The 26,998-nt window shown below is 35.7% G+C and overlaps 2 protein-coding genes across 3 annotated transcripts in view; one reads left to right on the top strand and one right to left on the bottom strand.

Moving 5' to 3' along the window:
* gcgra (glucagon receptor a) overlaps positions 1-10,788 on the bottom strand; it is a 47,987-nt gene extending 37,199 nt beyond the window's left edge. For both annotated transcript variants that reach the window (XM_038302594.1, XM_038302595.1), the window contains exon 1: positions 10,480-10,788. The gene's annotated coding sequence lies outside the window, so the exon portion shown is untranslated. The remainder of the gene's footprint in view (positions 1-10,479) is intronic.
* A 13,238-nt stretch (positions 10,789-24,026) lies between these two features.
* Positions 24,027-25,121, top strand: LOC119794837 (G-protein coupled receptor 183-like). Its single transcript, XM_038302545.1, has one exon. It carries the CDS (start codon positions 24,038-24,040, stop codon positions 25,004-25,006), a length of 969 nt encoding a protein of 322 aa, XP_038158473.1. The 5' UTR covers positions 24,027-24,037; the 3' UTR covers positions 25,007-25,121.
* Positions 25,122-26,998: the final 1,877 nt, after the last annotated feature.

Raw genomic sequence — 26,998 nt, forward strand, 5'->3', positions numbered from 1 at the left:
TATTGATTCATCTCAATGATATATCAAGGGGGTTTTAACTAATCTCTCTTTGTGAGGAAGAAGCTTTCTCCCACCAACTGGGTGAGACGTGAGCCTTACAATATGTTAACAGCCACCATTAAGAACTCACAAATCAGATTACCAACAGTGACCCCTGGATGATGAGCCCTTCGCGTCTGGAACCCATTCAGTCAACCTAGGAGCGTGTAGGTTGATCATTACTGAGGTAATCATATCAGCCACGCTGAGCCTGATTGTGTAATTCATCTTAGAGCAAGGCAGCACAACCAATGCTTATACATCATCACAACCCACTGACTCCTTTCAGTAAAGCATAACATATGAGTCCTCAGATCAGACCAGCAATTTCTGCAACATCATAATGTACATCTCAGTTTATCTATGGTCTCTGATTAAATCTAATGGGGATGTTGATTTTCTACAGGCTGCTGCTTACCAGAGACCTAAAGAAGTCAGAACAAGTATTAATATATGTTAGAGAGCACTAAAATATTATTGGTCGGAGTGTTTGCTCCTCAAAAAAGGATTTTTTTTTGGTGCTCCACTCTGGTATTCTACTTATTTAATCACAGTTGGAGACAGTTTGATAGATTTATATGACTTCAGCACATGAGATTTTTTTTGTGCATGATACTGGTCACAAGGAGAAAGTTGAAACTAAGGAAAAATAGATGCGTTTCATATGTGACATTAAATGAGGACAGGCACAAAAATCCTCATTGACTGACTATTTTTTTCCTTTCAAAATTTTGAAAAACAAACATTTTAGTCATGGTGGCATGGCAAGATTTTATTAAAAAGACAATTCATTCAAAATTTCATAATATGCTCATCTGACTTAAATCATATGTGACCCACATAGGTCTGCTTTGCATGTCATTAGTGGGAGAGGAACCTTAAGGCATCAGTAGGAATAATGGAGCCTTTGTACATCTTGGATCCACAAACAATCTCCAACTAATTCTGTTTCAAACTGACAGGACTATTTAATATTCTACTAAAAAAGCACTTGATTCAGTCCTATGAGTTCAGTTGTTAATATGGGTCAGCCAGCTGCAAAAGCTAACCTCTACTTCTATCAATGACTCTCTCAGTAGGTGTGCTTCCATAAGCTGTTTTTATGTGCATTTTGAAGAATTGCATCAGAAAATCTTGACGGAAAAGGCTAATTAAAAATATAAATAAAATAAAAAAGATTTTACATTTGGCTAAGGGTTAAGGGAGATGGAAAAACTATTCAAATCAAGTCTAACATATCAAACTTTTTACCTCACATCACACATCAGCTGTTTCCTCCGTCAGTATCTTCCAAGATGTTCCTATCATTATAAACACGGCTGGAAACAACATCGCCTTTACTAGGTAACATGTTATTATTTACAGGGGAGTGGGGGCCCAGTGGTTAAGGCATAGAGCTTGGAATCCTCAGGTTGTGAGTTTGAAACCCACTCCCACATACTGCCACTCTGGGTGTCTGAGCAAGACGCTTAACCCCACACTGCTCCCTGGGCGCCCCACGATGGCATTCCACTGCTCCCCAAGGGAATGGGTTAAATGCAGAGGTAAATTTATCCTACGTGAGACCAATCAAATTCAATTAAAACTAGAACAACTTGCCCGTTAGCAACATATTCATTAAAACTTTCCTCCATTACTGATCAGTGGTTAGTGTCAGATTGCAGACTCAAATTCCTATTTATTCTACCCATGCATGACAGCGTAGTGTTGACAACGACGTAGGATGACACTGCGCTTTGAGTCCCTCGGTTAATTCGCTTCAAATGGAAATGGTCTTTGTACATGTTGGCCATTCAAGTTTGGTTATGACATCAGCAACCCTTCACACTCCCACCATGGACTGTTCTCCCTGCTGCCCTCTTGGAAGAGGCTTCGCAGCATTCAATGCAAGACCAGCAGATTCTGCAACAGCTTCTTCCCCACCTCTATCAGACAGCTGAACTGTTGAAAAAACTCTAAATCATGTCACAGACTCTGGATCACACTGATAACACCAAACCAAAAATAATGCATATTTGCACCATATAAATCTGTCTTTGATAACAGCTGCACTTTGCTGAATGGAAATGTTCATTTCAATGCTAAGCTGCTGCTCTTTCACTGTCTGAAAGCTATAAAAAACAACACTTTATTTTGTATACACTATGTGAATACAAAATGACAATAAAAGTTGTCTAATTCCAAGTCTACAACATTTTGGCAGTAACATGGCTACTTAGACAGTCTTTTTAGGATTGATAACATTGTCAACAGCAAAGAGATTCGGAACAATAAGCTATTTTTGTTCTAAGGCTAATCCAACTATTTACTGATATTGAGCGAAAGTGTTTTCATTTATTTTATTTGTCAGAACTTAGACAAATAAAAAAAAAACAAATCTAAACATACTTAAATATTCTTTGAATGGATTGTTGGTTTCCATACCCTATTAGCATTTAAATCATGATCCAGCTGCGACTCAGTGATGAGATCAAGGCCTTTTTTTCACTGCCAGTGTTTGTGATGGTGGAAATACAAAAAGTAGTGCTGAGTTAGCACTAACATCAGTTTGGCAATAGAACAAGTGAAGCATCCAATGACTTACAACTTTAAGTTCATAAAAAAAAAGCCATAAGTGGTCTCTTTCAGCACGGCAGAAATCCATGGTAATCACAGCCCCACTTTGCCAAACTGTTAGAAAAACCCTCTGGTAAAAACGTGCTGTCTTTTGTGGGTCAGACAATGGCTGCTTAGAACAACTCTACAAAACTCGGCTTTAAAAAACATATAAATTATAACTTTTATTTTGGAAAATTAATTCAATCCTCTATGAGGAAAAAAATATATAAAAAAGAAAAGAATATTGTTTTTTTTTTCCTGGTAATTTTTTTATTTGAGAATTCTTGATTTGCATAACAGGATTTTGTTGTTATTGGACTACCTGTGGCTTTGAGTTCCAACAGCCTGGTCATTGGCATAATGAGACACATTGAACTGAGACAACTGACACTGTGCAGGAGCTCCCAGTGGCTCTTAATGTGATGAAGAAACAACATTAGCAGCCAGTGGAAATTTGTGCAAATTAGAAAGCAAGCTTTGCAAATTTGCTTTGGATTTAAACACACAATTTTTCTGTGTTAGGCATCAAAAATAACAGTGAAGAACAATTATAAATGCATATTGGGAAGAACTCCTCAAAATGTTTTACATTTTACAAACAATATGGTTGTTTTTATATCTTTTGAGGCACAGTAGCTAAACAACTGCAGCAATATTGAAAAAGAGTGGGTAACGAAACAGAATAAAGAATCAGTGCCTAAATGTCTTTAGACAGCTGATTTTGAACATCACAGCGTTGAATGAAGACAGAAAGGATATCAGTATTTCAAAGTCTGGCAGATATCCAAAAGGAATGTGGTGAAAAGTCTCCGTGCTGTGAAGCTGACATCACAAAGCTCTTGCAAAACCAAGAGTGAAGCCTGTAGCAGATGATAATGGTTTTCTTATGTTCACTGTGTGAGAAAATAAAAAAAATGGTATGACGCAATGATTTCTGACTAAAGGAACACAGTAAACAGAAAATTAATAGAACAGAGAATAAAAAAATGTCCAACACAGCAGCAGTTTGAGGAGGTCTACACAGTGATGATCTAGTTGCTGTGAGTTCCAGTACAAGAAGGGAACAACAACAAAATTGTTTCATGAATTGTATACTAGGTCAGGAAGGTAAGATGCTGGCAGCTATCCAGACCACAGTTAAATGATGGAATGTGAGGCGCCGAATATCTGATCCTGGTCCTGGTAGTGAACATGAGAAATGGGAGGAAATTGGCTAAAACACTATCCAGAGACCAGTAAAATATGGTTCAAAAGGAGCAGATTTCAAATGGTTTCCAGCCAAGACATTAGGTGTGCACATGTCTGCAAAGAAACAAGCACCTAATTCTCTTAGTGCACTGGTCTTTATGGAAAAAAACAAAGATGTGAACGTCTCAGATGGTCCAAAAGGCATTTAAGGTTCGCTCAATAAACTAAACTAAGTGATTGAATTTTGCTTTAGATTTAATGAGCTCATTTTAAGGAGGCTTAATTAGAAAAATCTAAATTTATTCGGCTATTAACACCCTATTTCAGTTTACTTGGGTGTTATTGGTTTAACCGAGCAGGTGCTTAAAAGTTCTCAAGCACGCATCAGATAGTGGCTTAAAGAGACAAAAGGGTCGATGTATATTTAATAAACTCCAGCTGCTTGCTGCCCCTCAAAGTTAATTACAAGCTCCAGTTTCTTCTACTCAACTGTAACATAAAAAATAAGTAAATAACAGTTGCAAAAAAATAATGCCTTCCCAGTGTACATTCTTTTTTTTTTATTATAAACTAACAATTTTATAATTGTTCTTAATCGGCTGAATAAAAACTTGTTTAATCAAAAATCCAAACTTATGAGCAAAACTTTGTTAACCAGATGAAGACAAGAAATTCTGCGCAAGAGATTCGATGATCTTGATGATCTTGGCTTTGACAACATAAAAAAAGTTATTTTCTTATTTATCAACTAGTGCTGGATTTTTCTGAAATATCTTCACAAATGGTTTAACATTTTCCTTAAAGTACCTCTGATACACAAGGAAATTCTCAGTTAATTTTGAGATCTTCAGGTGGCCATGCCTGCTCTAGGAGAGCACACCTAAACCATGACACTTCCTGCTCCATGCTCCAAAGATTTTATGAGATTTTTGGTCCATGAATTGTCCACATATTTCTGCATCAGACTCATCTGCCCAGCGAATGTTATCCAAGAACTCATGGCCTTTGTCTACATTCTCTTTAAATAGATTACAGTCTGGTTTTTATGTTTTTCTAAACGAGTAAAGGTTTTCATCTTTGCACACCTGCAATTAATATACAATGTATAAATTTTCCTTCAGATTGTAAATGCATGCTCTGTCATGTACTATCATGTACTAACAGTACCAGAAGTCTGGTGCATGTCTCTTAATGGCATTTGAGGGTTCTTGGAGACTTTAGCCTCTTGTGGCTAAAGATGTAGTAGAGTTTTGAGAAAACAGTGGACTTAGCCTAAACATTCAAACAAGCACTTCTTACAGGTCCCTTCTCCTTCCTCTCTGCTGTGCTTACATCCCTCACTCCACAGAGAAGGTCTACTGATAATGGCTAACAAACAGCTATGGCACACATTGATAGGGAACAAGTCTTAATGATATGTTTTAGATTGACGTACAGTGGCAGTACATTGGCAATCCTGAGCTTGTCTAACAATTTTTTTGTTTTTTGGTTATTTTTTTATTATTTTTTTTATTTTATTTATTTATTTTTTCTTACGAGTTTATGGGGGAGACATTTCTTCTGGCACTGATTGATTGTTATTGACCAGAAGTCGTGCATTTCCATAAAAGGCAATAAGAACACAAATAAAGCAGCTTGATTTTATTTTAATCACACATTTTCTTATATGTAATTGTTAGGGATAAGGGCCAGTTGTAGTTAATACGTAAACATTATCTTTTCTAATGCGCCTTTAAGTTCCTTAACGCTGAGCCTGGTCTTGTTGACAGTTATTTTGACTGACTTGTGAAATTCAAACCATTTTTCATTTTGGGGCCTATTTTCAAGTTGTTTAAAGATCTCTTAGAATCCATTCACAGACTCACGAGTTTGCCGTATTTGTTAAGAGCTCAGACATCTTTTTTAATGATACTGTCTCATGGTGATCTCTCCCACTTTAAATGTCAGGAACAGATTGACCTTAATGTCTAAGGGTTAACTAGGGAACACCTTCTTCAAAACACTGAGTAATGATGCTCTTATCATGTGTACACAAATGTGGAACACTACTATTTCATTTTTGCTGTTAAAAGTATGTGAGATTAAATCTTGCTACATGTCATAGAATTTTTTTTAGATGTTTATAAAATAAAAATGTTCAGTATGGTTAGCATTTATTATACATAAATGTCCTTCTTAATGTTTTCCTGGACTCTGCAGCGGTGAATAACTGTGTTACATACCCGGTAGTTATTCTGCGGTCAAATAGGTTAGAAAAGCCCCATTTCTTTTATGTTTTTAGTCCACAAAGCATTTTCAAGTTAAATTTGTCTTTTTAGGTGTACGAAATCAGTTTGTTAATGAGCCAGAACCGCCAACCACAGGCACATTAACTGAGCTCATGGTTAAATTGCGTGTTTCAGCTATTGACAAGCTCAGATTGTTATCCAGCTGTATTCAAACACAGAAAGTAGCCGTCTGGAACTGCCACATAGTTGACCTCATAAAAGATTTCCACTCAAAATAGCCTGATCTAACCACAAATATATATTCTACTGAAAACGCAAGTTTGTTTACATGAGCATAGATAGATGTCACCAAAGCATGTATTTATATTGAAATTACTGAGGTAAAGTTTCCAATTTTGCTGAAGTTTCAATTTTTAGGTTGAAATAAAAGCAAAAAAGGAAACCGTACAATTTAGACTTAAAGTTGTCAAACAGTCTTCAAGTTGACGTGGAAGAAATTTGTTGTTTATCAGAAATTTCAAATTTAATTTCCTGAAGTCTCAAGTCCTACATCTAGATTTACAGGCACTCATGGATAAAACTTTCCAAATTTGTAACCAGGTGGGTTTGGCAGGACAAGATCGTATGCAAAGCATCGAAAATGTTCAAAGATGTGATATTTTAGACCATGTTTAGTCCTTCTTCCTGTGCCATTGTTTTGCAAATGGTTTGGCATCTCAATTTGAATGCTATTTTTGATAAATACATCCAATCCACCCAACTGAAGTGGAGATTTTAGAAAGTCAGGGTCAGCCTGTAAACAAACTGTACAGATCGATGTAGTATTCTCCATACAATGGGACAGGTCAGACAACCAGGTAGAGATAATATAGTTAATAATTAGTCAAGCCAAGCAGTTGAATAATGTTTCAAACCTGCAAGTTACTCTGAGAGGAGCAACTCTCTTTACTGCTGTGTTTGAGAATCCTATTGCAAAAGAGTTGCTCAGCAAATTTCCAAGATTGGAACATTTTCTGATCTGAAAAATTGTTTTATTCAACACAACAGGTCCTTAAACTGTGAATCTTACTGAATATTTAATTTATATACAAAAATCAATAAACCAAATCATTAAACATTGATTGGTTTAAACTCTACTTTTTACTTTGCTAAGCTTTGTATATAAAATAGTAGGGTCTTGAAAAAGCTGTTATGGGATGAAAACTATTTTAAGTCAATATGTTTTTGTTTCCCTCAGTCTAAACATTGGAGTTTAAAAATAATAAACATATTAATTGATATCATAATCTGTCAACCCAATATTAGCACATGTTACACAAAGTCATCTTCTGACTGACTGATCAGGCCCTATGGCGACTCCCTTTGTGTCCAAATTGGTTCCAAATACAAATAGGGAAACCATCAAAGCATCCAATGAACTTGAATAGAACCAACAGCTTAAATGTTTTGATTGACATCATATCTGAGTCGAAGCTGACGAGCAATCTAGTACAGAGAGGGTCTTACAGTATATTAGAACCACTGATAACAAGGTGTAAGGCAGTGATTACCCAACCAGGGCCCCTAGAGGTCCGCCAGTGCATTGGAAGGGGTACATGGAAATATTTCATTTATCATTTAATAAAATAGGGCTGGGGTCTGTTTTGCTTTGTGAGGATAAGTTTTTCTTATATGTTTGAGTTCACCTTCAGCTGTGACACACATCCAAACCAAGCATAAGAACAGACTGGATGTAGAGAACAGCCTGCAGGATCAGCTGTTTTTCACTCTGAGCTATCGGAGCTCATCAAAGCAGCTCAGATGTCTCGATGAAAACAAAGTCAAACTTATCAAGTCTGACTATGATTTTCGTTCTGTATTTTATTCCCAATTCATAGAATTTAAATGTGATTATAAGGGAGTTCCAGTTTTATAAATACAGATTTATAATAGGATTTTATTTTTTATTTATTTCGATTCCTTACTAACTTCCAGGCAAAATATTTGTGTTGGAGATGGAAAGCATAAAAGTATTAAAATAAATAAATGCCAAAATTAAAAGATTAAGTAAAATAGTCTTTATTTCCGTTTTTTCCACGTTCTACTTTTGGATAATCATCAATACTTTTGACTTAGAGGGATACTCATGGTCCGAAAAATGCCCAAAGGGGCACACAAGTCAAGAAACGTTAAGAGACACTGTTGTTAAGTTCTCTGGACCAGTTCTTTTTATGGTGATTGTGGTGTTTCACCCTGATGGATCAATGTATTTCCTGAAATTTGAATCGTTCTGTTCTTCTATTTTGTTCTTACCCTACTGTATTAAAGTAAGGAATTAGAGCTCAGATAGACTGAATAATCTACCAAGAGGACACTCCTAAAACCTAAAGGTAGAAATAACAATTTAATCAATGTCAGCTTTCAATCACAGTTCAATCACCATAAGGGCAAATTATTGCCTTTGTTGCACGAATCAGTTGTTTTAAATTTTTTGTTTATTTTCCTACTAACATTAAACAAAACACACAAGAATTCTCTGAAATCCCTGTATGAACTGTGGTAGCAGTCCCCTTCTTGCCTTTCCTTAGAAATCGTACAAATTACCCTCAGGGTGGAGCATTCTAAAACTGTATGTTTTCTGACAAGGTGTTGCAATCACAGAAACATACACAGTTACAGTCAGTGCAGCCTATTGTAATCTAGACAGAATCTTATCATGGTTGTGATACAATCTGGACTGACAGCTCTTTGTAGCGGTAACTATTCTTAGCCTTTCTTTTTTCATTGTGAGGGACCAACTGGATCTGTACCCAGCGTGCCCCCACATGATACTTAGGGTCACTTCATGTGGGCTGACACCAACACTCATAGTCTCACTCATCTCTTATAGGGATGAGTTTAGTGTCTTAAGCTGCGTCTCCTCTAATTACTCAAAGTTTGTCTCTCTCAAATCAAATTTTCATTTTTCCACTTTAGCGACTGTCAAAAAAGGACACAATAAGCAAAATAATTTTTATTCCCTTTTGCCCACTTATCCAGCTCACAATGCTGCATAGTAATTACAGAAGAAAGGCTGAAATTGTCAGATCCGTCTAAGTCTACACTGTCAAATAAAACCTCCGTTTTAAAGAACTCAAAATCATCAACAGCTGTATGCAATCATTAGCTGGTTAAATGTTTTATATTTTCATTTATTCATTGTCTTTGTAAAAACAAATGTAGAAGTAAAATGCCTTCTATGAACTCCCAAAAGGACGAAATGCAAGCAAATATAATTTCTCCAATAATTTACCCTGACAAAGAGACAGAAAGACAGACAGAATGATAGAAAGAATTTGTATGGTGATAAAAAAAAACATAACTTCTTTCCCAAAATTAATATTCAGCCTTTATAACCACATGCATAATGCAGCCATACAACTCACTCATCTGACTGTGCCAGCACTCGCAGAGCGTCTCTCTATGCATCGTAAATCCTCCCTAATTCACTTCTAGTATTCATTGAAACACCTTCACTGCCTACTAATGTTTGCAAATCAGCACCAAAGCCTATATATGTGAAAAATAAAATCCATAGGGTGCACCTGCAAGACTGATTCTGATTCCTCACCATGGTAGTGTACATGCTGCTCTTTAGCAGCAGACGTGGTGCTAATGAAAAGGCTGTGTTTGTTTACTTGGGTGTGGTAGCTGTTTATAAAAAAAAAATGCATCACGTGTTTTTTTTATGAAATCACTTAGAGCACTGTAATAAAACATGCAAAAGGTACTGCGGACCCATATGTTGTTTTTTTTGCCTTGCATGATGCTGCTAAAGTGAGTCTAATTAAGAGAACAGAATGCCTCCTCTACAATTAACTCCCATAACAATCAAATTCAGATTTATTCACTGTAAAACTGTACATCAAGAATTTCCCTGGTGTATAATTACAGAGAAATAACATATTGGTAAGCCTTTATGAATTATATAATGTTTGTTTGGCATGCAGTTTGAACTTTGATCGTTTTGGTTTTGTTGTTAAATTTGCTGTAAAATTCTTAAAAGTCTTGTAGAGCATAAATCCAAATACTTCATATTTCATTTGGTTTAATAATGGCAGAATATTTAACATGTATGCAATCTGCAAATTTTTAAACAAGTATTAAAACCAAGAAACATAATATAAAACAGTTGAATGAGTCTATTAATTATAAACAGCATAGATTAAACAACTTTAAAAACATATACATCACTGAACCATTCCTTTGTACATTGAAATAATGCATTTAAAATTGTAGCCAATAGGCATTAAGTAAATATAATGGAATTAAGAAAAAGCAGAAATGTAAACATGACCCACACTTGCAAAAAATAAAACTTAAAAAGTTTTCTATAAATATTCTGCAATTAATATTTCTACAAAGAATAATAATAATAAATCATTGCTGTTATTATAAAAACATTTACCGTTGACAGCGCTGAGCTCCGCTGACATCCAAAATGCTCATCCTCTAACCAGCCTCTTCCCTCTCTGCGCTATAATCCAACTTTCACCAGAAATGTTGCTGCGCTTCAGCAGAGAACTTCGGCTCTCCGTCCTGTCTGGCACTGAGAGCTCCGCCGGTCTGCGGCTTTAAATCAAACTCCTGGAGAAGCAATGAAAGCAAATGAAACACAGATCTGTATGTGCGGTGGTGACCGCATGTGTGTCCCTCGGTGCGTTTTTCAGCCCGAGCTGCACAGCTCCTTGTAACCGCGTGACGCAGCTGGACGCGTGGGGAGGGCGCGCGTGTTGCTCCAACCTCCATGAGGGCAGTGATGTATGGCAAAATGTTCTGACCAATTATATATGTGTATCTTTTTTTATCTTTTTTTATTTTTTCAGAATTAATACAAACAATTATAACAGACTTCATTGTGAGCCATCCAAATAAAATGTATTACAAATTGGTTAATTTGCTGTATTTATTCTTCAATGGCCATTTTGAGGTTAAGTTCCTGTTTCTACTAAACTTAAAGTCGAATGTCAAAGGAAAGTTGCTTTAGGTACATTTTTGCAAAAGCAGCAACAGCAAGGGAGAATCTGGAGCTTCAGGGAAATGCAGTAATGATTCATCTAATTACAGCATTAACTGTGTCAACCTAACACTCATGTCTTTGGACGATAGGATGAAGCCAGAGTACAAAGAGAGAACCCAAACATGCACTGGGAGAACATGCAAACTCTATGCAGAGAAGCCCAAGACTGAGAATCGCCAAAATAACCACATAAATATATGTTTCGTATGTTTCGCTCTGTTCTTCTTCCCTTCCCTTGATGAAGTGAATCTGCTACTGCTGCTGTGTCTGCAATTAACTCTTTTTTAATTGTATTTTAATGTATTTTTACATTCTTGTTTGTGAGCAAGCCAAAGGCAAATTTCTGCCATCATTGTGTATGGTAGACATTATAGTGTTTTCTATTCTATTCTATGATACAGCTTTATTGATTTGTTTAGTGCTAAGTAAGTAAGGGATTAAGTAAATTTCCAGCACCTTTCAAAAATACAGCTGTTCAACAAGAAATGAGAAAGTGTTCTCTCAACTTTCAGAGTCAAGGCTGCAAGATAAAGGCTCATACGACAGTCTGGGTGCAACAGCCTGGAAAAAGCTAATCCCAGGTTATTATATCACCAGTTCTTGGAACTTCTTACAAATGTAGGTTTTAGGACTTGAGATTAGTAAAGGGAGATGTATGAGCATTCAGCTCCCTGCAAATTAAAGCCTGGATTTTAAAATCAACATGTAACCAGTACAAAAATGTTAGGGTTGATGTGAACTCTTTTTTGTGTTTGGGTTAATAGTCTGACGCAGACTTTTGAAACCAGCTGAAACTAATCAAGAGGGGGCCTTTTTATTATTATTTTCATTCCATTAAAAAGTGTGTCATAACAGGCTAGACAAGAGGGGTAAAAGCGTAAATAAACATTCCAAGTTTCTGTTTTTACATCAACTAAGTTTTGAAAATTTCTCAAATGATGCCCTTAAATTGTTTTAAGTTCAGGAATTTACATTTAAAAAGATATAATCTAGATTGCTTTAGAAAAGAGCCAATATGACTAAATTTCACATTAATGAAATTGTGGAAGGTATCTTGAAATATTTTAAACTTTCCAAGGGTGTTATATCAAATAAAAAAGAAGAGAAACCCCTAAAAAAGAGCCCTGTAAGCGGACCTTAGTTGTAAACTCTAATCTTCTCTCAGCTGGGTTTTTCCCAAACCCTATATACAATCTGGGTTGCTGCGAACCAGATCCTTTTAATTATTTGGGAACATTTCTGGGAGAGACTTTGCAAGAATTAAAACTTACATTTGATGTGATCACCACAGAAATGCCAAGCTGAAATAACAAATGTGCACTTTGAGGATTCTTCATCCCAAAGTATCTCTTTTTAAACAGCTAATCAATCAGCTTGCAGTTTTACAGAGTGTGCAGAGATAAATGCTTTCCCAAGGAACTCTACTGCACTGCAGGCCATCAGAATATTTTGAAATGTGTGGGGATATCTTATGAAACAACGGACAGAGGTATTTCTTTTACATTTTACCATCTTCTTTCAATCACCTTACCCTGCTGGCTGCCTGACTGCATATCTATTTGTGAAGAAATTACTGTCTGACAGCAGACTTCTGTATACTTTGGCAGAGACTGTTCGGGCAAAACAGTGCTTCTCTTGCAAAACACACTATTGAACAAACTATTGAATGTGAACTTTGCCCATAAATAGGGTTCAAGGACCTTGTGCATGTGTCAATAAGCTGTGTACAGCTGAAGCATTGAGTCACTTTATTTTCAGTTAAAAATATATTCAAAGATACTCACTGTTAAACTATTCAGTCTGTATTAATGTCAAATTTGCCTTTAAGCATAAGTAGTAACTTACCTTAAATGCCTTCTTTTTAAGAATTTGTAATCATGATAATTATTTTCTTTATTGCGGTGATAATAAAATAACTTATAGCAGCAGACAGGGTCAGCAGGTCAAATAACTCCACGTACTCATATTTTTATCTGTTGAACACTGCAACAGCTGCTGTTGAAGATGCCGAGCTTTGACCTGGGTTATGGACTGGTCGGCTGCAACTCCTGCGACTTTTGTCCTCTTGATGTGAAACAAAAGATATACTAGAATAACTCGTGACTGAGCTCTGATGCAAGAACTGCTCCGAGCTCCTGTGGACCGCAGTCACACATTACACTACGGTCTAATAGTCAGGCATCTTTACTTCTCTGAAATGCTGAAATGCATTTTCATTAGGTGCAGTCCCTCGTCTCCCTGAGGCAGCATATGTGACATCATCAGCAGCAGATTGGACCTCTCATAGGAACTATGTGACTCTGCATATCGAAGCCTCCTCTTCCTCCTCATATGACCACCAGATATGTAGATTATTTAGTACATTTGCATGATTTAAAAATTATTGCTGAATATATATATATATATATATATATATATATATATATATATATATATATATATATATATATATATATATATATATATATATATATATATATATATATATATATATATATATATATAGTCCCCTGAAAAAGCACCATGTAAGTACAGGCCATTTCCCATTTATTATTATATTTTTTTATATATATATATATATATATATATATATATATATATATATATATATATATATATATATATAGAGAGAGAGAGAGAGAGAGAGAGAGAGAGAGAGAGAGAGAGAGAGAGAGAGAGAGAGAGAGATTTTTTTTTATCAGATCAATTTGTATTTTAGATGATGTTCTTACTCGTCCAGCAGTCTAGGTTAAAAAAGGTAAAAAAAAAAGGTTAAAAAAAAAAGTTTTCCCGGAGAACCCAACAGAGGGAACCTCCATTGTCAAGCTAACTGGTAGCCTACAGACCAATATAATACTGTGTTTAAATAGAGTCATTCTCAGTTACCATCTAATTTTTTCTCTAAACGAACTGGTATCTACAGACTACAGTCCCTACACTGCAAAAGAATGTGATTACACTTCTGTCAGACTATAAACAGTCGAATTAATGGTTTCAAATAGCAATAGCAACTGTGAAGCAGAATCCTGACATCATACTTAATACAAACCCTTGAAACTAAAAACACATTGAAAAAGTTTGTTTACAGAGCATTTAATTTTTCTTCCCATCTCTTTTTTTTTTTTGGCAATGCTGTCAGAATAAATGTATGTTCAGATGAAGAGGGAGGAAAATTCTCTTGAAGCTCGTTGATTACTTCATCAAAACTTTCCACTACAGAGTTGGGAAAATTTTAGTGGAGTCTGAAGTAAGAAAGGATCCAAAAAGAAAAGGAAGCTGGCAGAACGACCAGACAGATGAGAGTGCTTTGTGTTTTGTGCCTCATGTCAGTCATTCCAATGAAGGCCTATTTTCATATGCTGATTATACAATAAACAGAGAACTGTTCTGGGCTGCTGAACAGGAAAGAGTGTCAGAATGTTAAAGACGAGACGTATTATATTTGTAGTAGGTGATGGGGTGGGAAGATTTGAGATCTGCCTATAGTTCAGTTTAAAGACCAAATTCAGTAGCTGTGTGAGAGAAAATCAGTTGCAAGCATCTTTAAATAATTTGCCAGTCTGATTACAAAGGTAAAAAAAAAATAAAAACTCCTGTAATGTAGTCAGAAAACAGATGTGTTTCCTTCCTAGCAGTGGGTGTTATATTCCCAAACAAGGCGACGTGGAGCACTGACGGTCAGTGTGTTTCCATTGAAGCATTTCTGTGCCCTCATTTGATGCTCCCATGTGTTGTCTGGCCAAATCCCCATCAGCGACGCTGTCGGGGTGTATCAGAAAGGAGCTGATAGATATACCGTCATGTTGATGGACTATCAGCTGTGCCTCTCGCCCTGCAGCCCCTGACAGCCAGCTGGCAGGAGAGTGATTATCCCTGGAGAGGTGTCTTCATAGAATAATGTTATCACAAGTCAAGTTTTCCTCTGTGAGGTCAACTTGAAACACGGCGTCTTCGGACGCTTTTATGGCTGATCGGGAAACTTAATATACATTTATAGTGGCAACACAGCACTGAAATTTCATCTGGCTTTATTTCGCCTGGAATATCTGGCTTTAGCTTGGTTTTAGTAGAGAATTTTGTAAATTTCCACATTTATTACTAAGGAAAATTTTTCCTTGTTATGAGCAAATCATTTCTTATATGATGACACATGCACCCCTTTAACACCAGATACATTCATTGGCATCCTATGTATAAAAAAAGTTTTCAAACCTTAGTGAATAATCTAAAAATATATTTTGAAAAGGCTGTCATTGATTTTGTAAGAAAAGCTGCACTTCTTTTCACACATCCTGCCCAATATTAGACATTGTAAACATAGTCATATTTTTTTTTAACTATTCATTTTTGAGTTCTCATAAGTGCAACCTGGTGTGAGAGTGTTGAAAACTTTCATCTTAGTCTGATCTGACCGAAGCAGATCAGAGAAAAAAAGACTCAAACCACTGATTGGCATGTAGATAACTTCCGTCATAAAATACAAGACTTTAAATTTATTAAAGGTTTGAATACTTTTTTGACTTTCCATTTAGATGCTTAGAACTTTCATTACTGAGTTTTTCTGTGTTTCCTTCTTGATTTTGGCAGTCTGGTTCCCTTTACTTTATGCTCTTTTTACTTCCTGTTTCTTGTCTCTTATGTTTTTGAGATTGATTTTTTTGCCTTTGCATTTTACTCATTGTGATGCAGATTTTCCATTTTCCGTTGGTTAGGATTTCCAAGGGTGTTAAGCCTCCTTTTCAGCAATTCTCTCCATCAGATTCTTAAATGTCTTTTTCCAAAGGTTTCTAACCCAGCCGCTTTCACTCTGTTATTCAGACTCTCACCTGTTTTTCATTCATTTATCACTCTAATTAGTAAATAGCACTCTCTGGTTTATTCTTTCTTCCTGTATATCTAATTTGTCTTCCATACCACTGTGCACCACTAAGCCCCTGGTTTATTTTGATGTCTTTGGATGTGGACTTCACCTGTCTCATGCATACCTGCCTGGATGTGGATCCTCAAAAAAACATTTCTTCCAGGACCTATTGTTTATTACAGAGATTCTGTGACCGCAAGATGTCGCTCTCTGCTGAAATTCTCTAATCCATTTATATCATAATTACTGTCCTCTCTGTCCAGCCAATTGACCTTAAAAAGAAATTGGCATCTGTATCACCTCATATTAATTAACATACAACAGAAATTTGTTAATATTTGACTACAAGTTCCTGAAAACACTACTTTAAAAGGCAAATAACACATTTTTAAAAATGCTTCAGATATATTTTAGATACCACCAGTGAGTTTTATTAAACTAAAACTATTTTTCAAGACTACAAGTTGAATTATACAAATAATGTTGTTAAGGTTTGAAGCAAACATAACTGGGTTTGAATCCTTGTTTTCTAGTTTTAAATATTCCTAACTTAGTAATCAACTGATAATTTAATAGATTTTTTCTCATTTACGGTCTTACGATGTGGGTTTTCTTAATAAATCTCATCAAGAGCATTTGACAGAACAAACAGAGCTGGATCACCTTGAACAAAATGTGTGGCTCATTTTGTCACATATAGACAGTGATTATGAATTCAATTGGTTAATTTGCAGAAAAAGAAACTTTAGTCCTCAGTTGTTACTCATGATTAAGCAACCTAGTTTCAATACTTTGCAACACTTTCTTTCTTCATTTCCTCAACAATCCTTGGTGCTCTCCGCTCACTGGCACGGTAGCTCTCACACTGTGTGTATTATTATTCTGAGAACAGCAGCAGGTGTTTATTCCTGTAGACTACAGAGGCACAATAGACCCCGGGAGCTTGTGTCACAGAGCTGGACCCTGTCCCCGAGTGTAAAAATAGCCACCTGACCCATAGTGTTATCTCCTGATTCCACAACTATTGGCACTCTCTTTTACTCCCACTTAAGCCATGCCAAGTGTGCTGTCCACCTGGCAGTGCTCATAATTAAAATTTCTGTTGCTATGACAGGGCTGTAATAAGTTCAAATCATGCTCAAACTTCACTTCAATAACCAAGAGCTCTTCTTTGGAAGCTAAATTCAATCTAGCAGTTTAAACATAAAGAAAAATTAAGGTTTTACGTTATTGTAAAGTGTTAATATAAATAGCAAGATTAGGATTATGACTAATTGTAGTGCTCTTTTAGCTTTTGGCTGATGCTTTTGGTAAGCAGATTAATTTAATGAAAAAGAATGTGGGATGAGTAATAATCTCATAAAGAAAAAAAGGATAAATGTAAAATTTTTACTTTTTTAAAGTATGTTTAGTTTTGCTGAAATGTTTCAGTGATTAAAAATTATTGAAATCCAAAAAAGAGGGGAAATTTTATTTAGTGGATTCATAAACAATTGAAAAACATCAAAAACTAACCTTGGTTCCTTACCGCATTTATAATGAATATATATTCAGGCAATAGGATTGAGAAATACAATGAAACCCGAAGTATTTTTACCCCTGATATCTTTGGATGTAAAATTTTTAAAAATTTAGCTAAGACGTATGTTTCTGACAGTAAGTCAAACAAGCATGTTCCAAATAATACATATTTAGATACAAAAATCTTTACATTTTTATTTACATTCTAATGAAAAAGTGCAGTCATATCACATAAGTCCAAAGAGAAGAATAAGGAGGTATTTATCCTTTTCAGAGGCTTTAAAATAGATGGTTGCACGTGTGCAACTGCTGGTAACTGAGAACAGCTAACCTTTAGCACAGCTTTAATCTGTTACTAAAGTTTAAGTCATCATCCAAACTCACCATCAGGTAGATCAAAGGATCAAAGGATCAAGGATCAAGCTCGCACAATATGGTGCCTTTAAGATATAACTTTAAATAATTTTGCACATTTAAAAATATCCTTAAAATAACATCTTCCAAGCTGTCAAAGAGGCGTTTAAATCATGCTTTATTGTAAATCTATGCATCGTCTGCATGGTGGTGAAACACAGTTCCTTTATTTTCTGTTAGGAAATAAATCAGATCAAAAAGGGTAAGTTCCAATAAAATAATGGAATGGAAAAGGATTCTGACCAGATAGGAGGAGGTCTAAAGATGAAGTGACCCTCAGTTTAACTACCACAGCTGTCTCGCTAATAAGAATTATTATTAATTATTAATTAATTATTATTATCAATGTGGACTGATTTATCCAATCAGTCTGTTTGGGAAAGGAAAGCTATGAACTACCATGTTGAATTCAGCTTTGATTTAGAAAGCAGTAAAATGGACATAATAAGAATACAGTATATTACTAGTTTATTTATACCTATTGGCGACAGTCAAAACAACTGAGTTGCCTAGCGGCTGATTAAGGGAATCCTTGTTGACGCGCTCAAAAGTTCAGTCCAAGATGCAGCTCAGATCCTTTTGTTTTATTGATCTTCAAAAAATGCAATGCAGCATACTGTACAAGAAAAAATCGAATCCACAAGTTCGAGCCATGATCAAGCGCAAAAGAGAACAAAAAAAAACATCCAAGGTTAAATCAGTCAGCAAAAACTAGTCATCCCCCATCACCCACTCACTGAAACTCATCAGTGGAGCAAAACAGGTGGTCTTACAAATCACTGCTGACTCCACGTGATCAAAACTGTGCCTATCCACCACAATACTTAAAACTAGTTGTTTGAGAACTGTGACATGTTTTAAACCAGACAATTTCAGTATTTACTTCAATATAAGTGGGGTTGAATAAAGACGGTTTTAGAAATAACAAGAATAAAGGTCAATCAGTGTATAAAATTTTAAAAATTCAAGCTATATTTTTCCATTATAGGCACTGCAGTTCATTAAAAAGAAACATTGAAACAATTTCTAAAAAAGACAAAATAAACTGGAACAAATCCTTGTCTGGTCAGTACATTGCTGTGAAAAAAAAAAAGCCATTGTCTGATTACTGTTAAATTGTTCGAAAAAAGAGATGCCAAGTATTGGAGGTATTGGCAGAAATCTGATTAGCCTACCATTTGATTTACCATTTAGTTTTTCTCCAAAACACCTTAATGCTATGGGAAACACAAAGCAAATTATCCTGAGGAAGAGCTGCCTGAAACCAAGGTTTGTGTTATTGTTTTTACTGAAGGTTGTGCCATTTCATTTATCTCTGTCAAACTTCAGACAGTTTAATATTGTGTTTCAACTTTCTGAAAACACTCATTATTCATTCCAATGCCAAATCAAATTTAGATCCTCATTCTGTCTCAGTTACTTGCATGCATTTAAAAAAAGCAAAACAAAAGTCTTCATGACATCATGTTGTTGCTTTGCATAATTAACCTCATTAGGAAGCAAATGTTAAATGAAACTTTTTTGTTTAATCGCTGCAAGACAGAAGAGCCGTAATTATGGTGATTACCACACACTTAAAATGGCATAATGGTAATAATAAGTGAAGTCTTCTTCCTTTTATTTCCACATCAAAACATTAGTTTTCTTAAAGCTGTTTTTTTTTCATATCTTATAAAAAAAAATCCTTCTTTCACACAAACCGCAGTAATACAGTAAGCAAATCCCACCAAGCACTTGAGAAAATGTGATTGAAATAAAATAGCTAAGTGATCCCCTGAGCCCATAGTGTGTCATCAAATGTCATGAACAAAACAGAAACTGATGATGTCGTTTCCCCCCCTCCTCATTCTCTCCTTGTTCTTGTGGTGTCTGCTTTTCTGCATCGGCAGGGTTATTTGATCTGATAATGGTTAAACCAGTTGGACAGAAGAGTTTGGGCCTTTCCTCTCCTAATCATAGCTGCCTTTCTACCAACCTGTTGTTTTGCACGTAAGCTAGAGCCAATATCTCCCAAACACTCAAGTCCCACATGAGAGTTCCTTGTTGTAATGTGTTTACGTATAGCTCCCCATGAGATTATTTATCCTCCACCTCTTTGTTTATGTCCCTTTAATTTGCATTTTTCCTCACCATTTCGCTCAATAAACATGTGTCCACACACATGGCTGCTGCATAGAAGAATAGAAAAAATCTCTGCTGGATTTGTAACAAATACAGTAGATTACTCCCATAAGGAGAAACATTAACTAATTTAATCCAAACAACTTGCACCTAATTTAACATGTTAATAACTTTTGTGGCCCTTTGGACATATAATATATGAAATCAGCTTTTCTTTTCTTATTCTGACCCAAAGAAAAATTTGTGCGGCTTTCTGCTGTGTACTGGCAGTTGCTGAACGCTGTCACTAACAACTTGTAATATAATTCTGGCTTTGGCATCTGGGTTGTCTGTGGAGAAATACATGTAAAAGCCAGATCCTGTTTTATACCACATAATGTCTGCTGCACCCTTCTGCCAAATTAAGGAAAACATTTATACATCTGGGACAAGGCAAAGACAAACATAAGTCTTTTTATTTGTATAAGATATGTCCCACTATGACTTGAATTACAGATTGATTGAAGTTTAATCTAAAATATTTGATTTTCTGATCATGTGTTGTAATTATATTTTTCTTTTTGCATTTATTCATTCAAATCTTTTGACATATAATTATATAACTTCACAGATAACTTGGCAGCACTGATGCTGTTGGTGAGGCTAGAAAAATATTGGGTAAACATTTAAATTTGAAAATGACAGATGGAAGAACACCAAGCGGAAAAGTGGAAAAAATGTTCGACAAATTATTGTAGAAATTATCAGAGGGCAGAGAAAAAGGAAAATGGATTTAGAATTTGACCAGATTTGAGCAGAACATTGATAATTATAGCTTTATTTTTTTTTATTGCCTAAAATTTTGTAGATTGTATTTCTTTGTTCCTTTCAATAAAACAATGCCTGCCTTAAAACAGCCAGATCACTTTTTCTAAATCCAAAACAAATATATAAATATCATAAACTATGCATAGCAATTAAATATTTAATCATTTTCAAAAGTTCTTTTCAGTTATAATTGATTGGATGCCCTGCAGACTCTAACTAAATAGACATCTCTTTTTCCCACCCCATGCATGTAGCTGTTGCAGAACTGGACAGCTCCTTCAGTGACAGACTGCTGCGCCCTAAATGCACCAGGGAGCGTTATCACACATCCTTCCTCCCAGCAGCTGTAAGTCTTTATAACCACCACTGCTCCCAACAACCTACATACAGTTTCTATCTTAGTCAGATAAATAACATGCTGCTGTCCTTTTGCACATCTCTGATGTTGCTGCTATTTTCAAATATCCATTACTCTAAAAATGTCCATAGCTGTAAATTGGTTATTTATTCCCCAGGTGCACAGTATTTATATTATTAAAACACTTCTTCATTTAACTCTTTTAACTCTTGACTATGTTATTCTTATAAATTTTTCAAAGGTCCACATTTGTTTGACAGTTCTTTCTATAATCTTTTTGCTGCTGTAAAAAACAATTTCCCCATTGTGGGACATAAAGGGATTTTCTCTTCTATTCTATAAAATGGCCGTAAAATACAGTACACTACTGCCCCCTCAGGCTTAAAAGAGCCAGTACAACCAACCCACTGGTTTCTGTACATCTCTCTGGTGTGATTTACACATTAGTGCAACAATCATCATGGGTTTTGTCTTATCTGCCCACATGGGAACAGAACATTGGGTACTGCTTACCTACACGGCGCCTCAAATGTAATTAACCACTCTTTGAAACAATCACTTCTAATACTCACTGACACACAAATCTCCAATTCCTTTTTTTTACCATTCCTTAATGGACACTGCAGAGACGTCCTCCTTGACCTGTTTTTCTTAAGGCCCCACATCCTCTTTTGGATGTTAGAAAGGGATGTCGCGACGTTCTGCAACCATATGTGCATTTGAACTTAATGACTCTAGTAATAGAGGGGAGGGGAGCATGGTGAAAGAAACAGATTTTGTTATTTGCTGGCCTGTGAAATCCTGAGCTTTGTTGTGTCCTCATCTTTATTGTAAATGTTCAAACACAAATTGAAGGAACAATGGGGGAAGCATGTATATTTATCACGACCTCAACAGCAAACATCAGAAAACAATTAGGAGAAAAACATTTAATAGGTTAAATTAACACACAGAGATTTCAACATCTGCTTGTGGAAGAATTTTATGCAAAATTGTAAAATTATGATTTCTCAGTGCACTTTTAAAGGAACCTTTAATTAAGACATAAAAAAGCTTCTACAATTAAAAAAATAGAAAGCATTGGATTGAAAAAGTCAGTATTTTCTCTTTCATATATAAATGTTCCTCCCTCCCTGGTTGGCGTCAAACTGACGACACTCCAGACAACAAATAAATGAACGCCCTAAACGACACCCTCTGTCAATCGCAGGGCTCAGGACAGTAGAACATAGCAGAGGGGTGAGTATAAAATTAATAATGTAAGAACTCTGTACATATATTTTATTTGAATCGTGTTAAATAATCTTTTATCAAAGATTAACATAAAAAATGTACTAAAACGAAATTTGGTTCAGGCTTGGAAAGCCTATCTGAATTATTCTAAACGCTAAACTAAAGATTTTTTTATTTATTTATAAAAATTTACATTGAGTAAAGTTACCTTTATCAGACATTGAAAAAAATAAAATAAATAAAGGTTGTTGGGTTTTCTCACAAACCAAAAACGCTGCTTTTTTTAACCTGATATGAATTTAAACTTTTATTTCTCTTCTAAGCCATTTTTAGCGATTATTAGTATTAACCTGTTTAGGATGATATATGCGTATAGCCATTCTCATTGTAGAGCAAAATTTTAAAGACAACTACATTAATGTTGCATATAATTAATTAATTTAATACATTTTGAATACCTTTTACTACCCCTTATATGTCCAGCATGGGAGTAATTTAACTACATGCAGATGACTTAAGCTACTTTCCTGTCGACTTGTGTTTTCTACGTTTTCAAATCCGAAATATTACTTCATAAGATTGTGTTTGTTCATTTGAATTCCAAAATATATGCTTGAAGAAACAAAGTTAAAACTAAATCTGCAATCTCAGAGGAAAAGCTTATTTATTAAAAGCTTCACCTAGTTTGATTAGTCCCATAGGAGAGTGACCTGCCTGAGGTGAGGCTTGTAGCAGAGGAAGGTTGGATACACCATCCGCAGAGGGACCAAGGCTTAAAAAGGTTTACAGTCAACCAGAACAGTCCCCCTGATGGCCAGCATCACCCACTCTCGTCTAAAAAGTCCATGACTGAAGGCAGCTCAGGTGTAACGACTTCAGAGTCTCATTTTCATTCTGTGTGCAAAGCAGCTAATCAGAGATTCAGCAGTTTTGAAGCTTCAACGGAAATCTGCAGAGAAGCCTGTCGTCTTTATTATAGGAAAAGATAGAAAATGAGGCCAAAGCTTGGAGCTCATATGTAAAATCTTTTCATCGATTCAGACCTATTTGATTTATTTCTCATTTTACCAGCCCTTCTTCAGAAATAGCTTTAGAAACAATAGGATTTGGCATCTGACCTTTATCCAAGATCGTCTATTGTCTGTCCGTAAAGTATGACCTTTGCTGGTTTAATCCAAGAGTTGGTGCTCTTTTATTCTCCTATGAAAGGGTGGTGCCAGTAGAAGGAGTCTCTTAAGTGTTTTAGACCTCCACTCGTTCTGGGACTCACGTTTCCCAGAGGAGAGCCCACACAGACACAATAACAAGATAACAGCCTGAGGAGAGGTCCTGTTGGTTTTTCTAACATGTTTTTACTGTTTGACAGCTGCCCCTGCAGCCACTTTGTTCCTGCTGAGATTCAACTTCTCAGAGAGCCTAACCCAAGGGGCTGAAAAAGAACAACATGTTTGATATGACAGTTTGGAGTTTTGTTCAGCTAATAAATGGTGTAGAAAATAAAAAAAAGTATATAAAGTATAACAAATTCCGGCTTTTGAGGAAATATTGTCGTCTTTTTCTGTTGCTATAATAAGTGAACAACGATCATGGCTTCTGTCCCTTCTTTCCTTTCAGATTAATTGTTTATACTGATGAACATGGACAGCACCTTTGCACTGAACTCGACCTCTGTTCCTGCACAACTCCCCCTCAACACCACAGTTCGTTTTAACACCTCTCTCAAATCCTTCAGCGTGTTCGATGGCTGCGAGAAATACTTCGAGGCAATTCTGTTTGACCTTACCTTACAGAGCATCAATGTAATTATAGGAATCCCTGCAAATCTGCTTGTTATTGCGATTCTTATACACAATCGCAAAGAACCCTCCACTTCAGACTTGTACCTGGGCTGTTTGGCCTTCATGGATGTCTACTTTGGCAGCATGACCCCACTCAGCTTCTTAAACCTTTACGTCTGGCATAGCAAAGAGGTGTGGGAAGCTATTAAGTTTTCCTTTGGTGTAAAAGATACCAGTGGCCCCCTGTTTCTCTCATGTATCTGCTTGGATCGATTTATAGCAGTGCTTTTTCCAATCACGTTTGGGCAGCTGAAACCGATCAAGTACAGGATAAGCCTCACCATGGTCGTACTCTGCCTCACCTTTGCTTACTCTACAGCTAAGATGGTGGGCGGTCTGCCCAACTTTGAGAAGGTGTTCACTGGGGAAGTCCTCGCAGCTTTTGCCTGGATGGTGGTGTGTAATGCAAGCATCTTATGGGTACTGAAGAAATCCCGTGGTGCTGGGAAGGATGACATTCATCCAATGAAGAAGAAGGCTTTCAAGATGGTGCTGTCCATCCTCTGTATTATTGTGTTCAACTATTTACCACTTGTTGCACTTTTCCCATTTGAAGACCATTACACACCTGATGTGTTTCGTTGCTATGTGCAGCCTGTGGGCTTTGCTTTTCTGAACATTAGCAGCACTATCCAACCACTTGTTTATCTGTCCCGTCTGGATAAGCTTCCTTTCCTCCCTGATTCTTGTATTAAGAAGTTCACTTCCTGCTTCACCCCAGAAATAAATAAAAACACCTCTGCACAAGCAACATCTAGTTAGATTAGCATGATTACCTTGTTACCTTATTTTAAGTGCAGAATATTATATTATGAAGAAAAAATTTTAAATTTTTTCTTTGTGAAAATGTCTATGGTTTAAATTGTGTTTTCATGCAAAAGGGAAAAAAGCATGTTCATATATCTGTAAAACGTGTAATTATAACAATAGTATTATTTTAGCAATTACAGATGGTTTTTCTAACGACTTTAAAATTATATCTAATGTAATCGGAGATGAAGTAAATTGTTTGAATTTGGCGACATCTTCTGTCTAAAAAAATAAACTATGTACTGCAAAACTGATCATTGACATGATGCTTATAAAACAGTTAATTTAACCTTGATTGTTCAGCTAAATGTATCTGCGCCTCATTGTATAGTACTTTCCATAAAAATATACTGTTAGTAATGTGAGCATTCATTAAGGATTTATTTTTGTTCATTTTTATTTATACATTTATGTATTTAATTATATTATATTATCTTTTTATATATATATATATATATATAAATTGATTTGGATATGGCTTAATCTATGGTTGTATTTTTTAAATTGCATTTAGAATATTATTTGCTCCATCAAAAAATATCTAAAATTATGCACACTAAAACTATAGCACTTAGATTTTTTTTATTTATTATTATTATTTATAAAATATTGACCTATCCAGGTTCAAGTGTATCTATTTTAAAAACTAAAAATCCATTTGCAACCATAGAGCTGCAGGTCTTAGATCACTGGTCTAAACACCAATTCATATTCATTCATATTTAATCATTTGTGCTGCCTTTTCTTTCTTAAACTGACCTTCAGTTTAATTTTAGTCAGTAGAGCTTGCACTTGCACAGAGATAAAACAAACATGGACAACCATTATTCCAAGATGTATTAACTAGAATGTTGTTTAAAACCATGAGATAAGATGAACGTGGATGGAATAGTAAACACAGAGAGTGGGGTATGTGCTAACAGCCCAAAAGTTGTTTGATTAAATATAAAATAATATAAATGTTTACAACTACCCAACAAAGATTTTCAAGCTTTTAGATGTTTAACAACTAACTCATATGACTTTCATCGGTTAAGTATAAGCTCTATTATACAGGGCCTTAAAAGCCATGTAAAATAGATTCATATTTAAATTTGTATTTATAAAGCCATTTCAAGACATAGATCATAAACTGATATCAAAGCATTTGCAAATGCAAAAGTTTTAAATACATTCTTTGATGCTCCGCAGAGTTCAATGGCCCAGATTGCAGTGTCAAATAACTGTTGAGAAAGCTCTCTTTAACCAGAACTTTGTGGTTTATCATCTCAGCTGAGAGAAGAACCTTGATGCTTTAACTGGTGTGTGGATTTGTAATCAGCCGCCTTTATTTGGATACCACTAAATAAAAGTATGTGCAAAACAAGTTCCACTGTTGAGAAGGAAAACCTTTGGAAGACAGTGGTGTGGCTGCATGTTGCAGAAAAGTAACACTGCACAACCACACAATCCTCTAGGTAGATCACGGTGGCAGCATCATGCTGTGGGGATGGTTTTATTCCACAGGCTTAAGGAATCTGGTTAGAAAACAAAAGGTGTTGGTTGAAGGTTTGGCTTTCAGCAGGTGTGATGATAGCAAAAGGTTGTTCCACTAAGTAATGAATTAGGGGCGCTCTTAGGGGGCAAATGATTTTACATTATTTAAAAGTCTTCTATTTTCAATGAAACATGTTTGTTTTTGTAAAATAGACTACTTTAGGATAATTGAATAATTACTTAGTCCTGCTGGCATTTATTTGGTAGGGTGGTGCCTGTTGAAGTCAATAACAAGGGTTTCTGTTGCAACACCTCCCCATGATTCATTGATTGGCTGATGAAGATTCTCAGTAATCCAGGTCATAGACATTCAAATGTCAGACATTTGAATTGAGAAAGCTTCCTGGAGAGGTAGCAAAACGTCTTCAAATCTTGGAAACCAAGTCCAGTGGATTGTTTTTTAAACTT

This window comes from Cyprinodon tularosa, unplaced genomic scaffold (assembly GCF_016077235.1).
Source record: "Cyprinodon tularosa strain WSP-4 unplaced genomic scaffold, ASM1607723v1 ctg495, whole genome shotgun sequence".
Classification (NCBI taxonomy): Eukaryota; Metazoa; Chordata; class Actinopteri; order Cyprinodontiformes; family Cyprinodontidae; genus Cyprinodon; species Cyprinodon tularosa.

Bases quoted from the DNA above. Each gene is read 5' to 3' on its own strand.
- LOC119794837 (XM_038302545.1), top strand. From the start codon at position 24,038: ATGAACATGGACAGCACCTTTGCACTGAACTCGACCTCTGTTCCTGCA.